Below are 11,830 nucleotides of genomic sequence, written 5' to 3'. Positions count from 1 at the left end.
GTGCCATGTATGCATGCTTGCTATTTGGCAGCACAAGCAACGTCGCGTGGTTGGCCTACTCTTGGCAATGAGGTCTTCATGGGCAAAATATTACTGCAACCACAGGCGACCTTGCACTTACAAGTGGTTCCAACGTGGTTTTTGCTGTGGTGCGTTTTGTTGACCTTCGTGCTTCCACGAGGTGCGTTTGTTCAAAAAAAAAAAAAAAAAACAAACACAACGATATTAGTACAGTAAATGCATTCTGGGCCCAATTTCCCAACGAAAGAAGCACCTGGGCCATGAAGGTCAAAATTGCAACAAGAGCCCGAACAAGATCATCATGGTTACGCAAGGGGTAAAAAAACAATATATTAAAAACAAGATCATCATAGTTTCGTGTCAAATTACATGGAAAAGAAGGGAATAGTATATTTTTAATGCAATGATGTTTCCTATAAATCATTTTCCCGGTCACGGGAATCTCATTCATGCGGCCTGAACCACTAGACCTTGTCATCTAATTTATCATTTACAAGGGGAAGCAGCTCCATACGACCCCGTGGAGTGCGTGGCGTTCGAGGAGTTCCAGGCAGCTGTTGGGAGATCAGGTGCCTCACATACCCGTAGAATGTACATCCCAAAAGCGTTATTCCACAACCAACGGCATTCAAAGCTGGAATCGGGTTTTTGAATATCATCCATGAAACAAGGACGGCAACCGCAACCTGAACAAAAATCCAATATCAGAACGTGATCATTGACAAGATATTTGCTTGGCCAAAAGGGTTATGACTAGATTGACCGATAAGGCCTAACAGTACTTGTGCCGAATAATTTAGCAATGCATCATTAACTCTTTATAAAGCATAACAGTACTACAAGGTTAGTGATTGCGCTTAATAATTACCTTGAGGTTTCCAGCAACGTTGAATGTCACGGCAGTCGTAGAATGGATTACATAAAAAATGGAGAAGTTGAGACAAAATGCCATTACCCCGGAGCTGAAAATGATGATGAGGGATGGAACAAGAGTCTGATGGGTGTGAAGCCATTCAAGAACTCCATTACCTTCAAGTAGCATTGCAGGTACTGCCAAGATCATGGTCGCAAAAGGTGCCATGTAGTACACCGTGTTTATGCTACAATGTATACCCAAGAAAGCCAATAACAAAATATCAGCACGAATCATGAGCTATGAAATAATGAGAGCACATAAAAGTAGAACTATTTCAAACAGAAGGCATGCTTGGGTGAAAAAACAAGCAAACACAGCTAAAATGAAGACCGTTAATGTCAGGAAGATCAACAAACAACAACAAAGCCTTTCCCAACTAAGTGGGGTCGGCTATATGAATCCTAGAACGCCATTGCGCTCGGTTTTGTGTCAATGTCAGGAAGATCAGTATAACAAAAAAGATAACAAGGTTGAGGATTTCAAAATATGGAAGGAAAAGAAATGGCTGATATTAATACGCTAAATTCTTACAAGGTACAAACAAAATAACAAAATCCCACCATGTTCCTCACAAGGATGATAAGGCAATCCAAACAGTTTAAGACTATAAGCATATAGAAAATTCCAAGACTTCTCAGTTTTACATCATTAAGACCAACTATAATGGTTGGGGCTAAAACCTAAATTTGTAGCCCAGAAGTTTATGTTCTAATCCAGAAACAAATTTTCTCCTCCAAGGTGTTGGCTTAAAAATTTAGCCCAATATAAATGAATTGTGGCTAATTTTTTTTTTTTTTTTTTGGTACCTTTTTTAAAAATAAAATTTATGTAGATTATCCTAATTTATTTTTATCAAAATTTTAACCTATAGAAATTTAGATTCCGATAAATAGTGAAAAATTACTAAACCTACCCCATGAAACATAGTAGTAATGGAACATGGAAAACCACTTCAAACGTATAAAACACATGAAACAAGAGTCGTGCAGTAAAGTCATACAACACATATGAAAAGCTTTTCTAAACAATATGAAACACATAAATAGTAATAGACATGAGCTAGGTTACTACTTAACTGATGATTTTTATCCTAGTTTGTCTATATTTGTGAAAAGTTATTCTCATCCAATAGTACAAAGAAGACATTGTTTTAGCAGAAAGAAGAGTCGTATAGGATAGATGTGGATAGCGCATTTGGGATCCTACAAGCTTGATCGGCCATTATTAGAGGGTCTGCACGATTTTGGAACATAAAGACCTACATTTAATCATGACGACGTACATAATTTTGCACAATATTATTGTTGAGTACAAAGAAATTGAAGAAGATTCTAATGAAGATGTGGATGGCGACCAACCAACATCTGCAACAGTAATATCAAAAGACATTAAATATCTAGATGCAACCCATATCTGAGAGAGCAATGGCGATAGACATTGAATATCTAGATGAAAACACATATGAGACCCAACATGATCTCTCGAAGGCCATGACACACTCCAAAAAGATTTGGTTGAGCATATATGGTACCAACTAGGAGCACGGTCATGATGGTCTTTCCTTAATAAAATGAAGTGTGCTAATGTATTTGTCTTTCCTTGCAACTTAAAATGAAGTGTGCTAGTGTGTTAAGTCTTTCTTTGTAATAAAACTAAGTGTGTTGGTCTTTTTGTTGTAATAAAATTAAGTGCGTTTGTGTGTTGCTCTTTCTTATTGAATATGTTTAGTTTTTTTATAAATAGTTTTGGAAATAGACATAAAGAAAAAAAAAGGGAAGAATCGTACGAGGGAAGTGAATTTTGTGTAGATGTTTGAACAAATATAGGTATTTATAGAGTTTTTGGATGAATTTTGATTTAAATAAAAATTTTAAATTATTTTAGCCGTTGGATTTAATCTATTTGAAAACTAAAATTAAAAAAAAAGTTTGAATCTAGATCAACCAATGGTCCAATCACGTGGGCCGTTGATGGCCAACTAGCTGTTTGCGCTCCGAAATTGGTGGCTGACAAAGCTGTCAATGGTGGATCCCACCCACTGCAGCTTTGCCAAGTGCAAAGCGTGAGGCGCATCAGTGCATTGCGGTGGGAGAAAGGCTAGGTGCATCTACGCACACTGGTGGGACAAATTTTTATCCCAAGCCGGTCTTTTGGGCTAAATCTGGCCAAAATTTAGGCCCAATGGTTGGTGATGGTTTGGGTGGGTTTAAAACTTAATTTTTAGGTTTTAACCCAATGGTTGGAGATGGTCTAAGGGAACATCACCATAAACATGGTTTTCTATACTCAAGACATTTCTAAATGCTCAATCACGCTGAATTGCCTTGTAAGAATCACATGGCTTTCATCAAATTACAAAGAAGCATTTTGTGTCATACATTCTGATAAATCAACAAAGATTCTTCTCATTTGAAAATTTAATTACTTAATAGTCCAATAAAATGAGAAAATGCAGTAGTCAACAAGATATCATATCAATTAGAGCTGCCACTGATAATTGATATCGAAAGGATTGGTATAGAACCTATAACAAGTTTATATCTTCAACTTATAGGCTCGTGAACATCTTATGATAGTGAGAGTGTAATAACAGTGAATCAAGAAGTTTAAACAACATATTTCATATTTGTGCACAAGACATCACGCATATAATAACTTATGAAAACTACAAAAACAAAGTAAGCATAAGTGACAAAAACTTCAAGAAGGTAAAGATGACAATCTAAAGGCAGAAAAATATTACCTGTCAAACTTGTATCCATGCAAAAGCGATTCTGCAAGGATGGTCTTTGTGGAAGTAGCGAGACAACCAAATAAGGCCGCACAAAATCCAAACATATTGAAATTAAGCTCTGTAACTGAAGTAAGTAGAATTCCTCCAACAATGGGTATCAAAGAACACCAAATTCTCCAGTCAAAGTATTTTCTCCAAACCAGCCACTGCAAAACAACTGTTTCAAACCTTTGCGGTCAGATGAAGCCACAACACAGCATAACATATTTGGAAGGTGACGTCAATTTTATACATGGTTAGAATTTCTGGAGCTCACCTGTGGTTGCAGGAGTGAATGACTTTATGGTCTGCATAAAAGAAACTGGAATGTAACGTAAGCTCACATTGCCCAAAACTATGTTAATACAGAACACAAATGACATGGGAAATATCCTTCTCCAGCGATCTTCAGGGTCAACTGTTATTAGTGGTTTAAGCTTCAAAACCTTGATTACGATGTATGCTCCAATGGCCGAGCATATGAAATGAATGCACGAAACCGTTAGGGGAAACTTAAAATCCAGTTTCTGCATAAACAAAAACACTTCAAAATTAGGGACACCAAGCAAACTCATAAGACTGATGTTGAATTATGCAATTTACAGGGAGCAATCTGCCTCAGACACACTAAGGATGGGCCCCATTGGGGCACAACTGATGTGACAATAAGATTGTTTGCTCCCAGACCACTGAATAATTTCCCTAAAAACTTAAAGAATTAGGTTGTTAATAGTTCAAAATTTGGGTGATTAGTGCAAAAGCTAAACAATCAAATAAATTATGGCATAAAGTTTGGTAAACCAGCAGTCAAATGTTATAGAACAACTTAGAAAGACAAACTGTATGGTTACACCATTGACGATCTTCTTTTCATTTTGGACAATTATATTATTTATCAATCAAGTCCCACTGCAAATTAAGCATTCACCAGTACCTCGACTTTACCAAAAGTCACGAAGAAAAAAACCTCAATTTGCAGAAACAAAACTTCCTAATCAGGAAGAATGTCACTAGTTATTCCATTCACAAATATCTAATTTTCTCCAAAGTAACAAACTCAAATCATTTAGCCATACAAATTTGGAAACAAGATAGTGTGAAGAATCACAAAAATAGGAGGAAGAATCAAGCCATGAATTCAACCCTGGTAAATTGAACCTTCCTCTTGAAATAAAGTTGGATTCCACCATAAGACCAATTGGCAATATGGAGAGTCCTTGCAAGGTTTATCCCTTCACCGATGTGGGACTCACATCCTCACACCTCTCTCCTAAACTACGACAACTAATTCTACCATTCTGAAGCCTACTTGCAACCAAACCAAAGGTAAATCTCATAGTATTATGTTACTTGTGGCAGACAAACATGGCAGATCACATGGTAGCATGGTAGTTCCGTAAAATATAACCAAATCCTGTTCAGATTAAGTTAAAAATAAACCAATGAAACACTCGATGGATGTTTCGCCCATCCCCGAACGTTTGGAATTCATTCGAGTGCCTGTTCATATTTCTTCTAATATTGCTCATGAGATTCCAATAAATCGATATCACATTTCCATAATTTAACCATCTCAATAAACTAGAATTATACTGCAGAAAAAATCAAAAGAGAAACGGAAAAATTCAGATAAATTCATAAAACGAAAAACCCAATTCATACGTGCAAGATTATATCAAAACCAACAACTAATTAGGCAAGCAATTAAGAAATTAAGGTATCAACAGAGAGGAATTAAACATCTACACGTACCAATAATCAAAAAGCAAAGTTAAGCAACCCCAGTTCACAAAATGTAAGAATGAAATGCTTAAAAATCGAAGTTGAGAAAATATGGAAAGGCAAAAGAGCAGAGACCTGAAAGATCCACTTGTTCATGACAATCACGGTGACATTGAAACCCCACCACTGAAGAATTGCGAGGAGAGATCTAATGACGCTCCACTGGCACAGCCGAGACTCCTCCATCTCAGACCCAGATCACCCAATAAAAAGAGACCCAGATCACAAAACGCACCCGCAAATACTCCTATCCCACTCACCTCACAATTTCCAGAAACAAAACCGACCCAGATGGGTTTTGTTGTAGAAACAGAGGAAAAACGGAGGAAAAACGGAATTGTGGGAGCTATGGAGAGATGGGGGATCAGAGATTAAGAATCCTAATTAGGAATGAGAGCTTAAAGGGTGTGAGATTGTTGAGGTGAAGCTGCCCTCTCTCTCTCTCTCTCTCTCTCTCTCTCTCTCTCTCCCCTCCTTGTGTGTGTTGTGTTTAAACCCATGTGATTTGTCCTTCTGTTTCCATTTCTTTACGTTGGAGTTCCTAAAACGTTATAACTCTCACGCCATGGAAATGTTATGCCTCTCTCTCTATATATCTGTTGTTGTAGTAGACGTGTAGCCTTTTTTATTTTCATGTTATAGGCCGAAGCGCGAAGGGGCCCAAGCCCCACAGACTCACTCACTATTCAAGTATTCAGTCATACCGTGTGATTGGGTTGTGGGTCCCACTACTAGGCAACGGGGGTCTATGTTTCCGAACAACTTAGATAGAATAGGTATAAGTTTATTGTGACAACGTACCTGTGTTGTATAAGTCCTTCTCTCAACATTCGTTTAAAGGAGCTATTCGGTGCAACAGTTACATCATTATTGGGTATTACCAAAGTCCCTTGTGTTGTTGTTGACATTGTAGTATACATGTTGTTCAACTATAGTATAACAATTAAAATAGTAACATCATGTGACAGTGTGATTGTCGTGTCTAAAACGGATCATTTCACTTAAAACACTTTAGATGTTCTAGGGGTGGGTGGGGTGGGTTCGGCAATGACCGGAATTTTCAACTCTTTTGATTCATTATTGGGGCTTGGACTTGTTTGATTTGATTGAAACATTTGGGGCTGCTCTTTACTCAAGTGTAGAGCAGCTTCCCCGCGACGTTGGAAACTTCTCATCATTTGGTTACAGACATACACAGTTTCTTCCACTATCCTAAAAAATATGAATAACTGAGTGGTTTTATTCTTCATGGTCCTTGATTAAAGATTAATCAGTGTGTACTTACGTTTGCAAAACCATCGTCGAACATCATATTGTCTTATAAACTGGACGGATCGAAGAAGACGGTAGGCAAAAGGCGAAAGATACCATACATAAGTTTTAGAGAGGAGGAAACTTTTACTGAATTTACTTTGTATTTTCATTAACAAAAATTACATGATACATTTGGTATTTATAGTGCTAGACTATGCTGGCACTTCACATATTTGCCCTCAACTATTCTAACTCATTGGAATATTTGGTGAATAACTAGTTATAGTCGTGGAGGTCAGGTTAAGTCAAATAATCAATCTTCAATAAATTGGTATCAGATTCGTCATCAAAGTGAGTCGAACTTATAATAGAAAATGTTAAAAAATAACTATGTATTGAGCCCTTTTTGGGTTTTCACCAAAATACCATTTTAGATTTCGAAACTATTATGTTAATTTAATAGGAAAACAAGTTTCAAACCCAAAACGCATTAGTAAGTTCTCAACACTATTCACTAAAATTTCGCGGTATGAATTTCTCTAGTTTTAAGTATAGAGTATCCCTAAAAAAAAAGTATAGTAGACCTGACATTCGTGTCGTGTTTCTCGTTTTTGTGTCCTACCCGATAGTTTAACGGGTCATGTCGTGTAATAGCCGTTAAAGTAAACGGGTAATATGACCCAACTCGAAATCAACCTGTTAATATTATCAGGTAATATGACCCGATCCGTTACTCGTTAAGAAAAATATATTTTAAATCAATAAAATTTAGTATATATATACTAAATTTTGGAGTTGACCCCTTCATGAGAGTTGTAAAGCTTTTCATTATGAGTGATTACATTTTTCACACTTCTACAATAATTATTATTAATTTTGCACTCAAATAAAAAACACTGTTCATGAGATTTGGAGGGTTTTAAAAATCTAAACGACCATCTAACCATCGTCTAACCGTTGATGATGCAATTATAAACGTTTGTTATGCTTTCGTATCTGTCAGACTTATACATTAATGATTATAAATTTTGTTTATTTTGAACTTCCTTAAAAATACTATTCATGAGAGTTTGTATGGTTTTAAAAATTCAAACGATCATATACCCATCCTCAAAGCGTAGAGGATGTGACTAAGAGTGTAACATCCCACATCATCCAGGAGAGTGAATCCCCTAAGCCTTATATGTATATTCTCATCTCTACCTAGCACGAGGTCTTTTGGGAGCTCATTGGCTTCGGGTTTTGTAGTAACTCCGAAGTTAAGTGAGTTCGCGCGAGAGCAATCCTAGGATAGGGGACCCACTGGGAAGTTCTCGTGTGAGTTCCCAGAAACAAAACTGTGAGGGCGTGGTCGGGGCCCAAAGCGGACAATATCGTGCTACAGTGGAGTTGAGCCCAGGATGTGGTGGGAGCCCAGGCGGGGATGTGACAACGAGCGTTTGCATATTTTTTTTCATATTTTTCGCACATGTAAATTAATTATTATAAATTTTTTAATGTGTTTGGTATTTTTAAATTACTTGATATTTTTATTTTTAATGTGTTTTATGATTTTTAATCTCAATATTTGCCTATAATATACTATAAAAATAAATAAATAAATAAAACTTAAATTTTAAAATTTATATAGAATAATAATTAATAAACAATATGTACATATTCATTATATCTATTGTATTTTATGGTAAGTTTTTTTTAGTAGTTTAAAAAATTAAAATCATCAAAATAACTTTTTTCTTATCGTGTCGAAACAGGTTACTTGCGTGACTCTCGTGTAAACCTGTTAAAGATCTGTTATTATCGTGTGACCCGATAATGACCCGATTAGTTATCGTGTTGACCTGAAAGCCGTTATTTTTGTGTCGTGTTAATGGATCGTGTAAGAAATTGCTAGATCTAAAGTATAGAGTAGAATACTAGTACACAACGCCATTGAGTAATGATTAATAAAGTCATATTTTATTTTCCATTAAAAAATAAAATAAAGCTCCTTCTAAAGCAATGCATACGATAAAATTTCTTAGATTTGTCACTAACAAGGATTATAAAATTTATAATTCGAGTTGCGTTTCATTTGACATGTTGAGTTGTTTGGAGCCTCGATCCATGTGTCAAAAGGATACAAGTGCATATATAGAAATTTCTGTTTCTGTTATAAGTTTCATGTCGACACGTATTTTGAAGAGTTTTAGGTTATTTGGACTAAACAACGACTAATATGTGATGGTACTATTAGGGTGATTAAATTTATAAATTAAATTTACAAACTAAATAATGTGTCATTAATAAGAAATAAATTTATCAATCAAACACTTAATTAATAATTTAATTATCTACAATCACATCGTATAATTTGTAAATTTGATTTAAAAAATTTAGTTTCGCTCATATTACCTGTGACATCCCGTCCCGGGATTATTAAAACGTACTAGTGAAATGACATTTTAGCCCCTAGTTCGTTTCGTTATTTCGTTGGTGGGTGGTGTGGTGTTGGCATGTGTTGGGCCACACACACACACACACACACACATACATTGTCCCTATCTCTCTCCCTCTGTCTTCTCCCTGTCTCTCTCTCCCCCGAGCTCCCATTTCCACTGTAAACGTACGGACACACACCAAGAACCATTATACCGTAGCAGATCGAGGAAATCAAGGGTGCAGTTGTGATCGTGAGGTCGAGGGGAGCACGAATATACCCTTTTCAGGTAAGAGCATCGACGTTTTCACGTCGATTTCTTAAACTCCGATTTGAGTACTGTTCATGCAACATTAATTTACTTAGTTTTTGGACATTTGAAGCTTGTAGATGTGTTGGTGAGGTCCCAAGGAGCTTGGGAGTGTATCGTTGGACGGATTTGGACGTCGAAATCACGAACTGTAAGTTTGGCCGAATTTTCATATTTTGGAAAGTTTGATTCCGTTGTTTTTAGGCTCTAAAACTAGTCCAACGTGGTAGTTGAGGTTTAGGGCTTCATTTTGGTATAAAATACGTGAAAAATGGATGAAAAACGACGGAGAATAGTGAGTTTTAAACTCTCCCAGTTTTCCGGTGGCCGGAGTCCGGCGAGGTTAGATCGGAGAAGAAAGGAGAATATTCCGTTAAGTTTAACGGAATATTCCTAACGGCAGTGACGGCGTCAGTTAGGTTTAACGGAATATTCCGTCAGTTTAACGGAATATTCCTGACGGCGTCTGTTGACACCGTCAGTGTGCATGGCACGTGGCCGCGCGTGGGGGGCGCGTAGGTCCGTGCCTTGGCCGGCGCGTGGAGGCGCGTGCGGCGGAGGAAAATTATTCTAAAAATATGGTTGTGATCCTGAGGTTGTGTAGAGCACGTTGGTATATTCATTTGTCCATTTTGAGCAATGTATGAGAAGTTATTACGAGAAGTTGGTTATGTGCTTTAAAGTTAACGTTTTTATAGTTGTTTCGCATCTAGGTGACACGTACCCCGAGGACGAGCGTGCACACGCGAGGCAGGGGGGCTACGACCCTTCTACATACCAGTGAGTGGGCTTTTGTTTTCCGTATATACCTATATACATTTATATTCCCAGAAATTGATTTAAAAAGGGTTATTTGCCTTATGCCATGCATGTTATTATTATCGTTTATGTATCATTGCACGCATTAGTAGTGGCATACATATATATGCATATTGGGTGCTGAGGACGCACAGGTAAGTACCAGGTAAGTGGTATTCATATTTACTTTCAGCAGTAGTTTGAGAGACTTAGAGAGCTCATAACCTGCACCCCCGGTGATAGTGCTCCCGCCCAGAGTAGGGCACAGTCCTTCACGTGATGTTCACCTCCCGCACCACACGCTCAACTTGGATCCAAGTTAGGTGCATAGGCTTGTCGTACAGACCACATTAGGTGGTTCCGACTCGTAGGCGACCCGCGATTATTCGCACAGCCTTCACGTGATCGTAGCACTAGAGCGTATATATATGTTACACCCAGGCCTGTCGTACAGACCACCTTGAGTGGTTCCGACTCGTGGGCAGGTTCAGTTATAGAGTTGAGATTTGAGCTCTAGATGCAGCCGTACAGGTCACGTTAGGTGACTCCGGCTGCCAGATGTTATGATATTGATATGATTTATACCTGGGCACGTACATTCATTATGAGGCTTTGGCATAGCATATCTTGAGCATGATTGGCATACCCTTGAGCATGTTTGGCATGTTTATACATACGTTTATATGTTTATTTTTTTGGAAGTATACAGGTTTTACGGCGAGGGGTTAGAATGTATTTTGCTAAATGGTTTTCAAAGAGCTTTGTTTTTGCCCACTCACGCTTTTGTTTTGCGCCCCTCCAGGTTCTAGTTGCTTAGCCGTTGCGGTGGTTTCCCCTGAGGGCTTTCCGGCGTTTCTGACAGACACTCCCCATTGTAGGGTCGCCTTCGGGCGTACTACTGTTGTCTTTTTCGTTTGGGCTGCTATAGACCTGCTCTGAAATTGTATCTCACTTACTAGCACTTGTTTTAGTACCTTGTATGCTAGTTTTTAATTACTCGTACTTTTATATTACTACTTTATTAGCTTCCGCACGTGCACATGGCTACGTCACCTTTGTGTGACGGCCAGCACGCTCCGATCTCGGTCGGGGTGTGTCAGTTTGGTATCAGAGCCTAGGTTTGGCAGTCCTGTGTCCTTGTGAGTATTCTAATGGTTTTGGTGTCTTCTGTCAGAATTATGCCTCCTCGTCGGGAACCCCGTCGCTCTTCTGAGCCTAGTTTCCCCGATATTACTCAGTTGGGGGAAGCTTTTGCTACAGCCCTTCAGTCTGTGTTGCGCCCTCCCCAGAGGACTCCTCTGGAGACTATGTACAATCTGAAGTTGGATAAGTTTAAGGGCAGTGAGGGGCACGAGGGCGCAGAGCGCTGGCTAGAACACATAGAGAAGATTTTCCGTGTGCTGCATAATCAGGGGAACTTGCCTATGGAGAGGTGGGTCGAGACGACCGCATGGTTTCTGGATACGGAGTCGGCAGCTTGGTGGGAGCAGGAGCTTCGTAGGTTGACTCCGGATCAGAGGACTGATTGGAATGTTTTTACGGAGTTGTTTAGGAGAA

At 38.3% G+C, this 11,830-nt stretch overlaps 1 protein-coding gene across 1 annotated transcript; it reads right to left on the bottom strand.

Annotated features, from left to right (window-relative positions):
* Positions 1-333: 333 nt before the first annotated feature.
* Positions 334-6,054, bottom strand: LOC137707478 (UDP-galactose transporter 1). Its single transcript, XM_068446358.1, has 5 exons — positions 5,568-6,054; positions 3,988-4,237; positions 3,681-3,888; positions 890-1,121; positions 334-707 (listed from the first exon to the last, which is right to left on the bottom strand). Exons 1-5 carry the CDS (start codon positions 5,676-5,678, stop codon positions 486-488), a joined length of 1,023 nt encoding a protein of 340 aa, XP_068302459.1. The 5' UTR covers positions 5,679-6,054; the 3' UTR covers positions 334-485.
* Between the last annotated feature and the right edge of the window lie 5,776 nt (positions 6,055-11,830).

This window comes from Pyrus communis, chromosome 1 (genome assembly GCF_963583255.1).
Source record: "Pyrus communis chromosome 1, drPyrComm1.1, whole genome shotgun sequence".
Lineage (NCBI taxonomy): Eukaryota > Viridiplantae > Streptophyta > Magnoliopsida > Rosales > Rosaceae > Pyrus > Pyrus communis.
Note: the sequence above shows the minus strand (reverse complement) of the source record. Positions and strands in the feature narration are given on the sequence as shown.

Bases quoted from the DNA above. Each gene is read 5' to 3' on its own strand.
- LOC137707478 (XM_068446358.1), bottom strand. From the start codon at position 5,678: ATGGAGGAGTCTCGGCTGTGCCAGTGGAGCGTCATTAGATCTCTCCTC. The intron at 4,238-5,567 runs GTCTCTGCTCTT...TTGTTTATGCAG, and splicing joins TGAACAAGTGGATCTTTCAG to AAACTGGATTTTAAGTTTCC. The intron at 708-889 runs GTAATTATTAAG...ATTTTTGTTCAG, and splicing joins ACGTTGCTGGAAACCTCAAG to GTTGCGGTTGCCGTCCTTGT.